The sequence below is a fragment of the Megascapheus bottae genome, chromosome 36 (assembly GCF_031878675.1).
Source record: "Megascapheus bottae isolate mThoBot1 chromosome 36, mThoBot2.hap1, whole genome shotgun sequence".
Lineage (NCBI taxonomy): Eukaryota > Metazoa > Chordata > Mammalia > Rodentia > Geomyidae > Megascapheus > Megascapheus bottae.
In genome coordinates this window covers 3,571,382-3,590,135 of record NC_143544.1, presented here as the reverse complement: position 1 = coordinate 3,590,135, position 18,754 = coordinate 3,571,382, and the positions used below count along the sequence as shown (strand labels likewise).

At 46.7% G+C, this 18,754-nt stretch overlaps 1 protein-coding gene and 1 long non-coding RNA gene across 21 annotated transcripts in view; one reads left to right on the top strand and one right to left on the bottom strand.

Moving 5' to 3' along the window:
- Rbfox1 (RNA binding fox-1 homolog 1) overlaps window positions 1-18,754 on the top strand; it is an 825,209-nt gene that overhangs the window by 763,181 nt on the left and 43,274 nt on the right. For all 19 annotated transcript variants that reach the window (XM_090324596.1, XM_090324586.1, XM_090324602.1 and 16 more), the window contains one exon: window positions 17,002-17,134. In XM_090324596.1, the coding sequence (XP_090180722.1) occupies window positions 17,002-17,134 (133 nt within the window). The remainder of the gene's footprint in view (window positions 1-17,001; window positions 17,135-18,754) is intronic.
- Window positions 2,913-18,754, bottom strand: part of LOC150042212 (uncharacterized) — a 31,586-nt gene continuing 15,744 nt past the window's right edge. The window contains exons 2-4 of one of the 2 annotated variants that reach the window (XR_016533627.1): window positions 5,673-5,696; window positions 5,515-5,564; window positions 2,913-2,989 (exon numbers count right to left, since the gene is read on the bottom strand). This is a non-coding gene — a long non-coding RNA (uncharacterized LOC150042212). Of the gene's footprint in view, window positions 2,990-5,514; window positions 5,697-18,754 lie in introns of both variants that reach the window. The other variant, XR_016533626.1, reaches the window with a different exon arrangement.

Below are 18,754 nucleotides of genomic sequence, written 5' to 3'. Positions count from 1 at the left end.
TGAATCTGGGTCTTTATGCATGCTAGGCAAGCACTCTACCACTAGGCCAGACTCCCAGCCACAGTATTTGTTTGTGAAGGAGAATCATGCATGTGGTTATATACTTGAGTTTTGTCTTTACCTGTTGGTATTGTCTAGAACTCTGGTACAGATGATTCTCTGCTTCCCTGTCCTATGCAGCTATAGAGGAGCCAGGAGCTTTGTGAATGCATGTCACAGTCCTGCAGGATGTCTGGTTACAGACAGGATGTCTGGTAATAGGGTTCGATATGATCATATGACATTGATATTTCAAGTTTTCCTTGTAGACGTGAACACAATCATCCAGCTATTGTAATGTTGGGAGTATGTGCTAAGCAGTTCTTGGTAAAGTAAAACCAGAGGACAATTTATAAGGAGTGTTGTGTAAGGGTTGTAAAACAAAAATGAATGGACTACAGTGTGAATTTTATTATTGAATTTTATTGAAAATCTTAAGTAGCAATATTGGTTTTCCAGATTAAACTCAGAGAAAAAAGTATTATAAAGCTGTACTCGTGTTCACAGCTTCATCTGACCTACAGGTGAAAGAACTCCCATTTTATCAGGTCTGTGTGCTCTTCTCTCCCTCTCTTACCTGTGTCTTCCTCCACTCCCCTTCCCTTCTTTTACGTCATCCTTCTTTCTTCACCCCCCTTCCTTTCTTTTCTGTTTCTCTCCAACTCTCCTGTATCTCGGCCTCACCACCTCTCAGGCTCTGTCTTTCTCCCTTTATATACTCACCCTTTCTTCTCACCTTCTCTAGATCCCCTCTTTAAACTCGCCCTTTTCTATTTCTCCTCTTTGTCTCCAAACTATCTTTTTCTCTTTCTTCCCTCTTTTCTCTCCTCACCCACTCTATAATCTCTCCCCCCACTCCTCTGTCTTCCTTGCAAGGTGTCTTTTCTCTTTCACCACCTCTGGCTCTTTCTCTCTCCATGCCTCTCTTCCCATTTTCCTCTCCCCACCGCTCTCTATATTTTTTCTCTTCTCTGTGTTACCACTCTTCGGTTTCTCTCTCTCGGCTCTGACTCTTCTATATTATCATCCTGTCTTTTTCCTCCCCCACCTCTGCTCCTCTATTTCTCTTTCTTACCACTCTTCTCACCCTTTCTTCCCTCCTATGTCTCCTCTCTTTTTTTCTCGCCTACCTCTCAGCCACAGCACCATGTCTGGCCTTTTCTATGTATGTGGTGCTGAGGAATCGAACCCGGGTCTTCGTGCATGCTAGGCAAGCACTCTACCACCAGGCCACACTCTTCCCTTCCCTTCTCTCCTCCTCTCTCTCTCCCTCCTGTCTTTTTCCTCTCTGGCTCTTCTCCCTATTTCCTTTCCTCACCTGTCTGTCTTCCCTTTTTTTGCCTAGGGCTAGCACTCTGCCACTTGAGCCACAGCGCCATGTTTTCTAAATATGGTTACTGAGGAATCAAACCCAGGTCTTCATGCATGCTAGGCAAGCACTCTACCACTAGGCCAAACTCTTCCTTCTCTGACTCTCCTGTTACCTCTCTTCCCTTTCCTCCATGGTTCGTCCTGTGGGTTCAGGCCCAGTGCCTCGGCTTTGAATTTGGAAGGTTACTGGTGCTTTTCCTCTAGAAAATCAGTGAAGTTTTAGGATGTCCGTTTTAATCTAGGGATGCATCCCATTCTCATTGCACCTGAGAGTTGTCTTCCTGGGAAAACATTTACATTATATATATATATATATTGTAATATATATGTATATATTACACTTTTGCAACTTGGCTCTTATTTACAGACTCTCAAGTAAATATGTTGGGTGGCATCCAAGTGTATACAAATATGTCATACAAGTTGATCCCCATTACATGATTCTAATATGACCAAAGACATTCAAGAATCAAGAGGAAAAAATTTCCCTTCGGATCTGATGTGAACAAATATTCCACATCGCTTTCACCTTTCCAAACTAGTTTTAAACCCTAGTTCAGATCCTATCTGCACATCCACTTGCACATCCTCATCAAACCAGGCTCAGAAAAAAGAATGCACCGGGCCTACTTCTGGACAAACTTAGGGCAACACACCAGGAACCCAAGCAGGTGGCTACGTTTTTCAAACCCACCACTGCTTGCTAGTAATACTCGTGAACAAGGCTTGTGGAGTGCCCACGTGACCCCTTGTCAGAGAAGCTTAGCAGAAATGGTAGGGCCCCACCATTTGTGCCTGGTTTCTACAGTATCAGCTCCCTCCCGGGGCAGAGCTGGGGAGTAAGAAACGAATCATACCTCCGCCAAAGGAAATCGTGACTCCCATTCTACTTCAAACATCCACTTCCGGGTCCACGTAGCAGGGCGATTCCATTTAGGACAAGAGACACAAACATTCTTAGAAGCAAAGAATCATCAGCTTTGTTTTGTTGTCTCGCAATCGTGAACAGGTTTAAATTGGAAACGTTAACAAGTGCCCAGGTAGTCAGGGGAACGGGCATCGACACACACGCGCACTCACAGACAGACACCCAGGAGTGGAATCATTACCCCACACCACCCATGTGGCTTCCTAGAACTAACCCATATCTTCCCCATGAGGACTCAAGGAGGACACACGTGGACCTCCCATGATGGGGGGAGGTATTTAAATTTTTCCAGAGGAAAGAACACACCGAGAAAGCACTTGCCACACACTTTCATTGCGGTGAGCGTTGCTTCTCACTGCGTTGAAACATTTCTCAGGAAGCCTTGCTGGCTGGACAGGTTCCTGGTGTTGTCTGAAGAGGGGATGGCTGAGCATCCTCTCCAAACTCAAGTTCCTTCTCCTCTCATCTCCCAACAACCCCCGTGTGTGTCTCGTCCCCCATCCATGCCCCAACAGGCCCCTCCACCACAACTGAGTAGCTTCTTTTCAGTTGTCATGGGGACAATTACCTCTTCCAAGAGAAGCAGAAAGAAGTGTCCTGAAAGTCCTGAGTTTCGCTCATCCTCGGCTAAGGGTGTGGAGCAGCAAGAACCTAGAAAAAACATAAGATATTAAAAATATATTTCCTATTCTGGCAACCTGCCTTTGGCTTACACGACACGCCATTATCCATTTTAACTGTCAGCAAATAATATGTATATTTTCTCTTTTGTTATTAAAGCTGATTTTTTACATCCTATTTCAAATGTCACGTTTTACAGTTAAGAAATACATGTACTTTCATGTCACTCATTCTAAGTATCACAGAGTTAAGGAAAAGCAAACAAAAAAACCGCAAGAGGAACAAGTTCTGATAGCCCTCCGTGGGTCTGCTCACACTGTCACAAAACATGTTTGAGCCCTGCGCTGTTCTGGGGACAGGACTCCAGGAGTCCAGGTGAGGGCTCCTCTTAGCTTGTTCCTATCCTGGTTTCTTCCTTCGTCCTCCCCTGGAAGACAGAATGCTGGTGCTCCCTAATCCCTCTTGCAACTCTAGTCACCTCTCAAATCCTATCTCCAAAGACCACCAGCCTCCCAAAGATTCGGGGCGACAGTTTAAGCCCACAGCAAACACCTTGGTGGAGGGCCACCATTTGAGGGGAAGGGTTAAAAAGACACCTCGAAGCAAACATTTTGGTGTCATTATCTATGCTCATTAACACACACTGGTGTGCCTGTGGATGCATGGAACCCACAGCAGAGCATTAGACCCTCGTGGTCTCGGGTCCTGAAGATGAAGGACCATAAACGTTACTTACCTCAGAAATTCCTGGCCCTACCCCATCACCGTAAAGCAGACGTGATCGGCAAATGCTCAGAACCAAAACGTCAAAACGCACAGCCAGCTTGTCTTCATCCATTCCCTTCTCTGAAGCTCAAGGTCAAGTGGTAGGCCCTAGTGTTAATTGATACATCGATTGCAGGTTTTATGGCTCTAATTGCATGGAATTCATAAAGCATGACTTAAGTGGCAGAACTATGCTTCCATCAAAACATGCTCTGTTCTACTTTTAAGCAATTAATAGAACTTGCACTGGTTTCTGTAATTAAAGGCCTTAAATGAATTCCCAGCTTCATGTTATCTCTGCCCAATACAGAAAATGGCAGTATACTAAGCTCAGCTCATAGGAAATGTACAGACAGGCCACAGGATTATGGAGGCTGTTGTTCTTCTCTCTCCCTCTCTCGTCCTGTCTCCCTCTTTCTCACTCACAAACACACTCTCACACTCCCCCTTTGGAGATTCAGAATCCAGTATAACTCAGCCCAACGTGTCTTTATGTAAGCTTTTTCCTGCTATGGTTGTCACTTTAAAAGAAAATTGCATTCAACATGAAAACATGATGTGTTGGCTGGGTTTGATGGCTTCTGTCTATATTCGTACTCACCAAAAAGAGGCTCAGTTTGAGGCCAGTCTGCTTAGAAGACCCTCAAAACCCTCATATCACCCAGGAGTACACACCTGCCACCTCAGCTATGTGAGAACCTTTAGTAGGAGGCTCAAAGCCCAGGCATCAATGGATAGGTCTGTGACCTAAGTGGTTCAGGACGCCGAGTGCCAATACCAAAACTAGGGGTAAAGAAGGATAAAAACGTGAAGTTTTAGGATGTCCGTTTTAATCTAGGGTTCCCGCCAATGCTGCAAGTTCCTGATTGACCATATTTAACTCATAGTTGAAATGAGGAGGTGATTTTTTAACCATGTCTGGGTTCACCCTGGCTCCCTTGTAGCATGCCTCTAATTCACACCCCAAAGTGTACACAGAGCTGCACAGCTGGATCCTAGCACTGGCTGGCAGGGCAGAAAGCGCTCCCCAGAAATCAGGAGCAGCTGTCCAATGCTTCTCGACTGGACAGGACTGGGCAGGACGGCTGCTTTCACCTCCCTCTCTGCTCTATGTGGGCCTCTCACCTCTCTGCTCTATGTGGGCAGGGCGTGGCCGGAATTTATCTTTACAAGGCCAGTGTCAGCTTTAGCAGTCATGTGATCTCTTGCCACCTTGCCTAGAACTACCTGCACATGAGTAGCTGACTGTGATCTGTTTTTGTGTTTTCCAGTCATGGGCCTTGAACTCAGGGTGCGGGCATTGCCCTTGAACTTTCTCAAGGCTAATGCTCTACCACTTGAGCCACGGTACCACTTTGGCTTTTCTGTCTGTATGGTACTGAGGAATCCGACCCAGGGGACCTCTGAATGTGAATTGTGGGTAACCTCTTCATCTTACTCCTTTTGTCACATTATAAAACAAATGGTGTCAGGTTGCTACATATACATAAAATAATACCCTCCACCAGGGACACACTCAAGGAAGATGCAGGGGTGCGAACGTTGAAAGAGGTGGCATGGATCAAGATATATTACATTCATAACTGCTTTGTTAAATGGTAACTCTTTTGTGGTAAAAAGATATTTTTTTTAATTACCAAAAAAGACAAAAATTTAACCCTAGACACAGTAACCCAAGCCTTAGTTTTCCTCATACAATGAAAAATTACATGTGGCAGTTTTATCCTGATAGAAAAGACCTATTTCTTGGGATGAAATGATTTTTTTTTTAAATCTCCCCATTTACTTACCCAAGATCTCATGGCCTTTTTTTTCTTCCTTGTCCCTCCAACAATCCTGGCTGTAACAACAAAAAAATTCTTCAGAAATAGATCCTTCCAGAGAACCAGGGACTAGAGGCCTGGCCCAGTTGATAGAATGCTAGCCAAGGAACGAAAGAGACAGGTACCAGGTTCAAATCCCAGTCTTGGACCTAAGAAAAGCAAAAGAAAAGAAATAATGAGTCAGCAAGCCAGACCCTGCAGCCGCCTGTCCCCATCTCCAGGACAGTGTCACGGTGGTCATGTCCTTGGAAGTCATTCCTTCCTCCCATCGCTTTGGCCCTCCTTTGATTGGGAAGAGAGCTGGAAATGCCTCACTCCACCGTCATCTTCACATGAGTGGCTCTGCCTGGTGCCACATTCTTGGCACGTGGCCACGTGGCTCAGTGAACAAGAGCTGGGCACAGTGCTCTGGCCAACCCTCGTGCCCCTTCTCCCCCAGTCCACCCTCATCCCCTTTTACAGCGTTTTTCTGCCTTGGCTTCCTGTGGCCTTGCATATGGCTGATTTACTCATCACTTACTGCATACCTGCATCACATTTTCCACATACGCTATATTTCCCAACTTTTGTGCCAGTGCATAGGAATTTATGAAATGATTTTATGTTATATATGATACATTATATATATACATATATACACGTAAGTGCAGCTGGGCTGCAATGGCTCCCTCCTATTACCCTACTTCCTCAGGCGGCTGAGCTCTGAGGATTCAAAGTCAGCCTGGGCAGGAAAGTCCATGAGACTCTCTAATTAATCAATGGGGATCAAACCAGAAGTGATGCTGTGGCTCAAAGTGGTAGAGCGCGCTAGCCTTGAACATAAACGCTCAAGGAGAGTGCCTAGGCCCTGAGTTCAGGCCCCATGACTGAAAGGAAAAAAAAAGTTTGTGAAATGATGAGATTTCATATGCATGCATATTTTTCATGTATTTTTTTCATATATACATACATGATAGTTTATGTTAACAATGGATTTTACTGTGACATTTCCATATATATATAATAGGTACATATTTTTATAATGTAACAGTTTGTGAAATGATGGATTTCACACATATTCAGATATATTTTTCATATATACATAGAACAAAATTTATGTCAATGATGGATTTCACTGAGTTTCACATATATGAAACTAATATGAGACAAATATAAGACCTATATAACATGAATATGAAATATATATGCATATACATAGTTTGAGTCTATCCACCTCCCATTATATCTCTCATTTATTACCAATCAAGTTTTAAGTTGGTTTCACTGGCTGTGACAGGAATGCTTTCCACCAAGATGCCACCTTTGTGTTTCTACCTCCCAACTTCTTCATCTACGTGTGGTCGCTTTGAGTCATAATCATAGCCCACTTCACTAGTGCCTTTTCTGTTCTTCTGCAGGAAATAACAGCTAGTTGTACCCCGTCCCTTTAAAGTCCTTTAGAGGGGAATAAGTATCTGCAAAGAAACTTCTCCCAAGCCCCACTGTCTGTTTCTCTTGGCACTATCTAGTCATTCAATTCAATGCAGAATAGCAGTTCCCATCATGTTTGAGATGGAGGTCTTGGTTCTGTATCTCATACATACACACACACAGACACACTCTTCCAGTTGCAAAAACTACCATCCCGTGGTATGCCCTCAAACATCTTATTTGTCTTGATATTTCTGTCACAGAAATATATATGACAGATAAGGAGTCACTCGAGGATGTGTTTGCTTTGTTTGAGACAGATATTAAAACAATAAACTCTGCCATCCTGGGACTCGGTGCACACACAGCCAGAGAGCGAGGCGGAGATGTGATGCTTCTGAGAAGGAGCCAGGCAGTTGTTCGGCGGGAATTCCCTGGGAACTCAGGCCCTGTAATAGCATTGACAGAAAGTGCTGTGGAATGCTCACGTTTTCTTAAGAGGGCAGTGGACTGCTACCAGCCCTGCATTTAGTCCTTTACAATGGCCACCTTCTTCTTTGGCCCCAATAGGGGCCAGAGAGAAATCCTTCGGTAGTTTGAGAAGCTTATTTTCATCTTCAGTTCATTTGCTTTCCCCAAACTACTGTGTATTCAAAATGGAAGGAAGAACAATAAAGAAAAAGGCACCCTTCTATATGCACAAGCTCCCGTGCTGGGGCTTCACCTCAGGGCCTGGATGCTGCCCCTTACCTTCTTTTGCCCCAAGCTGGCATTCTACTGCTTGAGCCACAGCTTCACTTTCAGCTTTATTTTTTTTTTAAACTGGAGATAAGTGTCTCACGAACTTGTCTGCCCAGGCTGGCTTCCAGCCTCAGTTCTCAGATCTCAGTCTCCTGAGCACTCAGGACGGCAGGCGTGAGCTACAGCAGCACTGCGCTTTGCTCTGGTGGTTTCTGAAAGGGCACCAAAGAAATCTAACTTGCAATGTTTATGCTAATCAGTGCCTAGACCCCTTAAGACATTCCCAAAAGACTTCCTTCTTCCATCTCTCATAAGGGGACCTCAGGCATGTCACATCCAATCCCTGCCTGTCTTACCCGTGTGCTTTGGGTTTTGATCAGTGGATAAGGATTCTGGTGGTTTGTTTTCTTTAAGTATTAAATTGTGTTATTCTGAAGCAGATGGCCCCAATACCAACAGACCATCCTGATAGTAAAATGAATAAAACCTTTGTGTCATGTCCCTACCCGAGGAGGCACCGGCCCCCCACCAACCATTCTAGAATGGCAACAGCCCCATGGAACCCTGGGAAATTCAACCCAGCATCAGGAAGCTAATTTCTCTCATTTGCTGCATTTCCTTTCTAGAGAGACAGTTCACCCAGCTTGCTATTTCAGCCAGCTGTTAGCTAGATCATGAATGATTTAGCAATTGAACCTTCACTGGGTATATGCACTTGATAAAGTAATTATATAAATTATTTGGTTCCTTTTCTTTCTTTATGCCTGTGGCTGCCTGAAAAGAGGAAAAAGAAAAACAACCAAGTTTATAGTGGTGGTACAGATTTTTGTCCAACTAATAGATCAGGGCAAACTGCTCCATGTAAATTAAAATAGATATCAGCATTGCAGAGCTCCCTGTGTTTTCAGAGCTCTTTCAAACAACAGAGCTCTTTTGTAAATGGTTTTTTCAGTCCTGCCAAAGTTAAACACTCCAAGATTGAGATTCATGCTCTTTTTAGCTGAATGAAATGTTACCCCAAAACATTTTTTTTGCCTGAAGGTATGTTGTCACTATTTGTGTGCAGACACATCACAAATGCTGCTTCTGCGTGGGAGAGCGCGTGAGTGCATATCTTAGCGTTCACCTCGCACCACTGGAGTCAGCCAGTTACGTGTAATGTGGACAAGGAGAGATGGTCACAGCTGAGGGAGCCGTGGGGCAGTTAGTTAAAACCAGAGCCAGGTGGCTAGTGGCTCACGTTTGTCATCCTGGCTACTCAGGAGGCTGAGATCTGAGGATCATCATGGTTCAAAACCAACCTGGACAGAAAAGTCTATTAGACTTTTATCTCCAATTAGATACCAGAAAGCCAGAAGTGGAGCTGTGGCTTCACTGGTAGAGCGCTAGCTCTGAGCAAAAAGAAACCAAATGAAACTTCAGGGATAGTACCCAGGCCCTGAGTTCAAGCCCCAAGACCACCCTTCCCACCCCACCCAAAGGAATCAACACTGTTGTCCTCATTCAGCATTAGAAACAAAAACATAGTATGTAATATGTAGCCTAAGCTAGCCTCAAATAGAGAATCTTCCTGCTTCAGCCTTCTCAGTGCTAGGCTTCTGGGCATACTCTGCCGGGCATGTCTGCCTAGTTTTCTTGTATTTGGTTTTTTAACTTAGGAAGCCTTTATGCTCTTGGGGGAACACTGCTCTTGCTTCCTGGAGAACATTCCTGTATGTGAAACGAGTGTAGTTTTCTACACTTTTTCTAAATTCTCTTGCTGTCTCATTTCAATCCAAGCAAGAGGTGTCCATCAAACTCACAATCAAAGTTGAGCATAATATTAATCAGTTGATCACGTGACAAAACGACAGTGTCCCAAGGTCATCAGCCTGTCTCCCTTCAAATTGTCCCAAACGTCCACACAAGCATCTCATCCCAATCTCCCACACACAGACTTCCCAGGGGAAATCAATCACATCAGGCACCCAGTAATTTTCCAGTCGACTCCTGGCTATGGTTTCACGAGCAGCCTGCCAGTGTCGCCCTGGCCACCAGCGCTGGGCTCGTGGAGCCCACACTGCCCACTTTGAGGACGGCACCAGATGCCCCTGGCTTGCATCCAGGTGTGGAGGAGGAACCCCAGCTGGAAAGGGAAGCAGCCTGCCTTCCCATAAGAGAGCATCATCAGGGCAGGACCTCAGAGCCTCAAGAGAAAACCGAAGAAATGTCACCTCTCCTTCCCTGACCTGCCTGCCCACCCCTCACAAAGAACAGGTTGAGAGCTCTGAGATGTTGCCTTGATCACCATCTTCTCCTGACAATTAACCCAGCCTGGGGGCATGGGAGGCCAGGTCTGCTGGCTCTTTGGGAGATAGTATGCAGATGGGAAAGACAGAGTGGAAGGCCAGAGGAGGGAAGCTAGGTCAGGAGAAAAGCGTAGAAAGATGCTCTCTCAAGGTAAGTTTGAGGATAGATTAAACTACAGGCTCTAGGCTCATGTAGCTGCAGCCTGCCTCTCTGGTTCCAAAGCTATAAGAAGAACCAGAGAGGAAGGCTGTAGCATGACCGCTGAACAGGGACGTGCAGTGAGGTGGTGACAAGAAGAAGGTTGGTGCAGGGAGAAATCTAGCAACAGGGCACTGATGGTGACAGAGGGGCTGAGGGGGTGGGAAAGCAGGTAATGGAAAGAAACACGAGGAAATAAAGCCCCAGAATGAGATGACGTCACAACTGAGATTCCCACTAGCTACAGAAATGAATCTACTGAAACTTTTAATAGATGGTTCAAAAGACAACCAAGAGACAGCCATCTAAGGAGACTGGAGAAAACCATGACGTCTCATCTCTCAGCCTTATTCCCAAAGCCTAGCTGAAGTACAGTACTCAGATCAACAGAATTTACCTTGGCAGTTGTCTTCCCTTCCTCCCTGCCACCTCCCCCGGTCCACCCCCTGCTTAAACAAAAAAGAAAGTGCATTTCTCTCCAGGTCCAAATCCTTGCCAATTCTCTCGGCACACCGTAATCAGACCAGTAACAGCCTAGCAACTTCTGGCTAATTCGGATTTGACTAAAACTTTTGTACCATGACTTTATGTAAAGAGATTCAATTATGGTGCGCAGTGTTTTGTGAGTCACTGCCGCCCATAAAAAGTTAATTAATCAGGGATGTGTCAATTTCCTCGTGCCATGTCAATTTGCTGCAAGGTAATTAATCACTAATCACCCACCAAACAGCAGGCCGAGGGACCATCCATGAGGCTATTTTATTGTCTTTTCTCCAAGGAAGTGGCACGCATGGCCGGAAGAAAAGCATCTCGCCTTGTACACTATTTTTATCGACTCTTTTGCATGTGGTACCCAGCTCCAGCACCAAGCAGCTGCAGTGCAAATGGAATATGAATATATTAAAAGAAACAAACGAGCGGAGATTTATAGGACGTGGCGTCTCTGTTATGTCAGTTTTGAGATTAAACCAAGGAAATGAACAGTGAAAAATTACTCTTCCATGTGGAGAGTAGTGATTAGACTTGTACATTAATTAGAAATTTTTGTTTTCCTATTCAATGCATTTCAAATGAGCATGTCCTATAAGGAAATGTTTGTCCAAAACGTAGATTTATTCACTCCTAAACAGCAGTTATTTAATATCAACACACATTTTTTTTATCATGAACAAGAGTTGATCCCAAATGTGTTTTGAGAATTAATATAAGTGAATCTGAGAACCAGAGATTCTGCAAATTAAGTGGCTGTTCTCTTTGTAAATGAAAGAATGAAAAGCTCCCTCTCCTTTTCTTCCCCTGCCAAACCCTATAATTACTAGATTAAAAAAAGAAAGAAAAGAAAGCCTTTTCCTTTCTCTTCTGACCCAGAACTTAAAATATTCCCTATCATATTAAATTTTCTATTTAGTGCCATTTAAGAGACTGACCAAATCATAGGGTAAACCCTATGGTATTAACCAATCTGATAGACTTTATTGGAGATTCATTTTGGAAACAGAAGCAAACTCTTCTTGACTTCTCATGGAGATATTATTCCATCTCTGTCTGTGAAACTCATGTTCACAAGGCTGTGTGTGTCTACCTATTAGGCCATCTCTTAACTCATGACCCAGGGCAAGGAATGGGACTTTTCTGGGGGTGGGGGGGGAGCCTCTTGCAGACCCCACAATCCTGCTATCTAAAGCACAAATGTACTCCCCCCAAACTATGCAAGCATGCAAGTTCTTATAAATTACCCGTACAACACCTCAGCCCCCCACCCCCCGAATAAGCACAAATACCCCAGACTACAAAGACGCAGCCGAGCTTGCAGGAGAGGATGGAGACAAAGAGCCCTGCCATCTTTTCTGGTGGCACACCTTTACGGGGGCATCTGGCAGTCACATGCAAATTCAAACCCACACACAAATGCAAAGAATAATTGCCCATTAAATCGCTTGTATAGTTTTATGGCTTTGGTGCAGAATCTGCCTTCCCCTCCCCCGTTGGGCATAGCATCTGCTATTTCTTGTGTCTCTCCCAGAGCTCTAAAACTTTAATATGCAGTTTATAACCCTCAAGTCTTTTCTACTGGTGCCGTTGTATCTTCTCTTGGGATTTCTGGGCTGGTGAAATGATCTCATTTGTGTTTATTTTCGAAGGTAAGCACCATGTTCATAAAAGACGCGGAGGGGGAGATGATGCTGGAGATACTGTAAATACACTGAGCCGGGGTCCCCATTAGAGCTGGGGGTTTTGCCGGGATGGGGGGAGGGAGAGACAAGAAGTGGTTGACACTTGGGTGAATGCCTCATTTGGCTGGCTAATCCACCCACAAGTCTTCCATCTCACAAGGCTGATTTGCATGGGTAGTTGAACTACGTACATCGCTCTTGCCACGTCCCTGAGCTTTCTGTTTCACTGAAGTTCCATAGTAGAAAACTCCTTATTTCCAAGGGTGAGGTGGCTATTCCACTCATCTCCCTAAATGATGCTCTGGTATAAATCTAGCTGATAGGTAAGAATGGGTAGGCTGCAAATGGCGATAAGCCAGTAAGATCACAAGCATCCTACGTGAGTTTTTTTTTGTTGTTTCTGGCTTTTTCTTTTCCACTTCTATTTACTCATTTATTAGCCTAAAACTCTCGTAGGTTAATATTCAAGCATTTGAAATTCAAATAGGTTAAATACCTGTGGCTTAGAAATTCCTATCATTTTATATCACATATGTGCAGACACTGGGGCTCGAACTCAGAGCCTGCACGCTGTCCCTTAGCGTTTATGGCTCGAGGCTATTGCTCTACCTCTGCTGTTTTGCTAGTTAGCTGGACATAAGTACCTCCTGCATGTTCATTCCCACACTGGCTTAGAACTCTCAGCCTCCTGGGTAGCTGGGCTAGCAGGCTTGGGCCTGATATTGTCCTTTCATTATCACACAGGCTAACCAATGGATGGTTTGTAATTTTAATATTGGTTTACTCTAATCAAGAAATGGAGAACACAGAGCCAGGAGTTTGGCCTAGTGGTAAAGCGCTCACCTACCATGTACAAAGACCTGGATTTAATTCCTTGGTACCACATACACAGAAAAAGCTGGAAGTGGTGCTGTGGCTCAAGTGGTAAAGCTCCAGCCTTGAGAAAGCTCAAGGACAGTGCTCAGGCCCTGAGTTTAAGCCCCAGAACTGGAAAGAGGGGGGGAGAACACTGGGAGTTTTAAATCCATTTGATATTTTTCACTGGCTTGGTGAAACGTATATGCCTTACTTACCATGGTTCCAACTTTTGAAGTGAGCCATAGACAGAAGGCTTGATACCTAACATTCCACTGAGTGGATTCATTGTTAAGACTTGGAAAGAAGGGAATTGGTTAGAAATCAAGGGGCTAACACAGGGTTCTGGGGAATGAGATCATGAAAATGCCATGACAGGCCCCATTAACTTGGCCACCTTTTTTTTTTTTTTTGCTAGTCCTGGGCTTGAGCTCAGGGCCTGAGCACTGTCCTTGGACTTTCTCAAGGCTAGAGCTCTACCACTTGAGCTTCAGCACCACTTCTGGCTTTTTTTAATTCTTTGTACATGGTACTGAGGAATCGAACCTGGGTCTTTGTGCTTGCCTAGCAAGCACTCTACCACTAGGCCAAACTCTTGGCCTTTTTTTTTTCCCTTTGGTACCAGTACTAGAGTTTGAATTCAGGGCCAGAGTGCTGTCCCAGTTTGAGTTTGGCCAGTGCTCTACTGCTTGAACCACACCTCCACTTATGGCTTTTTGGTGGTTAGAGATAAGAGTCTCCAGATTTGTCTTTCAGGGCTGGCTTTGAGCCCAGCATCTTCAGATCTTAGCCTCCTGAGTAGTTAGGATTGCAGACGTGAGCTACTCGTGTCTGGCTAGAATCCCATTACTTTGTACCATCTAGCCACACTAATAAAAATATGATGAAAGAAAGATGTTTTCTAGGTGGTAGGAGGACAAAACCATTTGTTTGGGCCTCATTGGATCCATATCTGCGTCATCATCTGCGCAGATAATTGCCTCAGATGTGCATTCCATCAGGTCCAGCCTCTGCACAGTGTCAGGAAGAAAGATGGCCCCTCCTGCCACAGCACAAGGAGTCTGAAGGATGCTTATCAAACAGCCCTTGAGAGTGACCATTTGTCTTCATAGTGTGCTGTCGTGAACCAGCCATTGGGGAAAATTCTCTAGCACAGAAGGAGATGGGCATGGATGAGTTGGGGATCTGAAGTGGTGGCTTGCTTGCTTCTTAGGTCACGTGATGAGTCCTGAGCAGGGGGCATCTCGTCTGGACTGTGTGCAGGGGACGGTGGAGCTGAGCATCTTTACCTAGGAACTGTATGGGAGAACGGAGCAGGAAGTTGTTCCAAACCCTGGCAGTAAAAGTTAATGACGTGAATCGAGGGCTCTGCTAATTCCAGGCACAGCTTCACTTGTCCCAGCGCGGCTGCCTTCCACGGGCATGCACCGATTCCGGGCCTCGTTGCATTTTTCTGGACTGTTCTAGCATCTCTGAGGATGGGAGCAGAAATGGCCTGGCCTGTCATCTGGACAGCTCTGCTGTGTGTCTCGTGCAGGGTGTATCGACAGAGCCTCGCCCACGACTGTGCACCCACAGCTAGAGTCAGGGAGGGGATGGGCACTGGTTAGGCAACCCAATGGGCAGGTGCAGGGTTAGGTACACGATGCCTGCTTGCGCCAAACTCATCTCCGAATCCAACTGCAGGACAGATAGAGAGCCCCATCCACCTGTTCCGTCATCCAGTGCAGGGAGAATCCTCCCGTCATGCCTGTGCCCACGCGTGGCCAGGAAAGCCCTCCGCAGAGGAAACGTGGAAAGAGAAAAACAAAAACGGGTGGAAAGGAAGATAACAAAGAAGGGGAGGAAAGGGAAGAAGGGAAAAATGAAAGGGAAGAAAGTAAGGAGGGAAAATGAAAGAGGAGGGAGGAGACAAAGGGAGGGAGGGAAAGCACACCCATTGGCTGTGATGGCCACCTAGACACTTCACAGAGCTGAGCCCTGGGCCAGCCCTACAGTGACCACAGAGCAAAACCCTCCAGTGAATCCTTCCAGGAGACTGCTGCGGGCAGGCGGTGTCCATGCACCTCTAGCCTAAGGCAGATCTGCAGAAGCTGTCTTCTCAGTGATACTGGCCTCTCCCAAGACAACTTTCAAGCCAGGCGTCTCTGTCAAGTTGTATTCCCTGAGCAGAATAAGAATGAACCCTGCTTGCAGGACCCTCCCCTCCCCAGGCTTGTCTCAGCACCTCCAAATTCTCTCATACTGCTGGGCTTGGGAGGGAAGACACCCCCACCAACCCACATACAACCAGGAGGGTGCAAAATGGACGCTTAGCTCTCCAGGCTGAACAGCCCTCTGCTCCCTGAGCTCCATGGCTGAGCTTCTGTTTCATGCTCCATCTCAATATCTAAATCCTCCAAGATGGATTGTAAAACCTGCTTGTCGCTGAGAGGGATCTTGTCTCGCTCCCGTGGCACCGCAGCCGGCGATAATGAATGGGTCAGCATAATTATCGTGTTCCCTCACGCAGGCAGCCAGCTGCTCAGCCAGATTGTGCATTTCTCATGCTCTGTATTTCAAAATCCAGGGAGTTCTTAGCAGACCAACTTAATATTTGAACGGTGGCAAGGTAGAGCCAGCATTAAAGCCAGTCGTATCCATTCACGTCCTGGTCCTGAAGCAAGTGTCTGTAATCCCAGCACCTTGGGGCTTTGTTGCTGTTTTCCTCCATTAAGGCAAGCACTTCTCTACCACTCCAGACGGAGCCCAAAGCGATCCAGGAGAGTCGGGTGCCAGAGCTGGTTAAACAGAACTGCCTGGTTTGTCATGCGCAGCAATAATACCAGGGTTTAAAATGACCTTTATGGAGTACTTGGATGGCTGCCTTCTGAGGTTCTATAGCATGTGAGCGCCGCGGTGCGAGGGCTGGGCGCCAGGCTCCCGGAGGAGCACAGATTGGGCTTCATCGCAGCACCTGAGCAGTGTGAGGCGGCAGGGGGGCGCCCTCCTGACTCCTTCCCCATCAGATCACACTCCATGAGCTGTCGGCATGCTCTGTCTGTGGATGTGCACTCCTGAGACGCCCCCACGTGGCCATCCCTCACCTAAGCGAGGTGGCCACGTGCCTCTGCCTGCTTTCCTTTTCCTCCCGGTACCCTTGTCTGCCTTTCTGTTTTTCTCCTTCCACAAACCCTCTCCTTCCCCCCCCACATGCCCTCCCCCTCACAGAAGGCCCTGGATGGAAGGCTTGGGCCGCTATCCTGCTTCTGAAGGTGGTGGTAGGGAGGCGTCCAAGGCCCTCCTTGAGGCAACTCTACCTCACCGGGCCCCTGACCACCCGATGAGAGGTCCAGTGTCCACGAGAGGCTGGAAGGGGGGGAGCGGTTTGGTGACGGGGGTCCCCAGGCCGCGGATTCCTTCTCCCCCAGGAGGCTTTCTGAGCCTCTTCTGGGGCAGCTGCTAGGACACAGCCACATGGACATGTCTACACGAAGGTGAATACAACTAAGTAGCGGGGTGAGCGCGCACAGCAGGTCCCAGGCAATCCTGTGACCCAGGGCGCGCGCGCGGCCTTGCCAAGGCTGGAGAGCGCGCGCACGCTCCACGTGCCCCCAACCCTTAGGAGGTCTCCACGCATCCCCGGGGCGGTGCGCTCACCCCTCTCCATCAGCATCCGCGGGGGCGCGGGGCGGGGGCGCGCGCCCAGGCCCTGCCCTGGAGAGGTCGGGGGCTTGGCCTTGCGCGCGGCATCCCCTGGGGTCTCACGGTCCTTGGCGCTTGTCTCCCCTTCTGCTTGCTTCCACAGTGCCCGGCTTCCCGTACCCGGCCGCCACGGCCGCGGCGGCCTACCGCGGGGCGCACCTGCGAGGCCGCGGCCGCGCCGTCTACAACACCTTCCGGGCCGCGGCGCCGCCGCCCCCGATCCCGGCCTACGGCGGGTAAGTGTCCCAGCGTGGAAGCGTGGACGCGCATGCCGCCCTCCCCCCCCCCGCGCCCCGCCCCGCCGCCATGGGTCTCCGGGCACCGCAGACGTCCAGTGGTTAAGGAGGTTGGAGGGCATTGAATTCCCGGGAGCATCGCCAGGCGGGGGCCTCCTCCCCTCTCCATGTGGACGTCCACACCTCAGCCCAGGGGCTGACGCTGGGGCTGGCAAAGGCACAGAGACCTGGGGAGTCAGTGGCCTTTTGGTTGCAATTTCCAATATATGTGTATATATATACATATATATAATGTATATGATATGATATATATAGTGTATATATGATATATATAATGTATATCATATGATATATAATGTATATGATAAGATATATATAATGTATATCATATTATATATATATATATATATATATATATATATATAATGTAGGTCTCCGTTGGAGACCTGTGGAGAAAAGGAATACTGATTCGTTCCTCACTGCCTATTGGGACCCCTGCATGAGTCTCCATATTGGCTGAGGAGAGCAAAGAATGACAGGGAAATGCTCAAAGGAGGAAGGGAGGGAGGGAGACAGAGAAAGAGAGAGAAAGAGAAGGAGGGAGGGAGGGGAAACCAGAAATACTACTATGCCCTCTTCCTCCCTTCCTTGATGCCACCAGGGAAGTGTTGAGGACAGGGCGGGCAGTGCAGTGTCCAAAGAACGAATTGGTGCCCACCGTTTTCTGGGGAAGCCGCATGCCCAGCCTTCCACCCTCAATGAGTCGGGTTGGAGCTGAGAACTCTGGTGTGTGGTCTGTAGAAAGAACGTGGCTACGTTCAGAGCCGTGTGGAGAAGGGGGCAAATGCACTTTCTTAAAAGCTTTTGTTGTTGTTGTTGTTGGTTATAAAGCTGACTTGGGCTGGGCCATTCTTATACAGATAAGGGAGGGAGTGCTCTCACATTCATTATTCATGTGTAATCCTCACCCTTCCAAAATATAAAAAAAAAAAAACAGCTGAACTGCCTCAGAAATGAAGACACATGAATCCAGACAGAGAGCAGCAGAACATGAATTCACAGTGTCAGAGGAAAAAAGAAGCAGGGGAATAAGACCATGTCCATCCAGTATTTGGCATAAATCACTAGCAGTGGCCTAACTCAGAGCCTCAGAGTGGAGAAAGTAACAGAAAGAGGTAGAAAATGGGGGAAAATGGATTGGTCCTACATTCTCCCAATTCCTCCCCAAAATGTATCTGCATACCATAAGCCTTATGTATCTGGTGATGTCACATAAGACATCCTTGTGTATGTCTTATCTTCTCAATATCAAGCCCATTTTAGAAGTCCCAGATGTAGAAGTCAAGATTTGTATTCCTAAGGCCATACAATCAGTTTCTTAAAAACAAAAACAACATTGCCTTCTAGGCTCACGTAATTGCTAAAGCAAGATTCATAAGCCATAAATGCAAAACCGTACGTTTTTATACTACATTATTTTGTCTGCAAAAGCACTGTCTTATCTCTGAACATGGTAATTGTAGCTCTTTTGGTATATGTACAGCCCCAGTCAGTATCTCACTACTGAACAGAAAAGAAAATAATAACGTAAAATTATACGACTTATCCTCACATGAACAA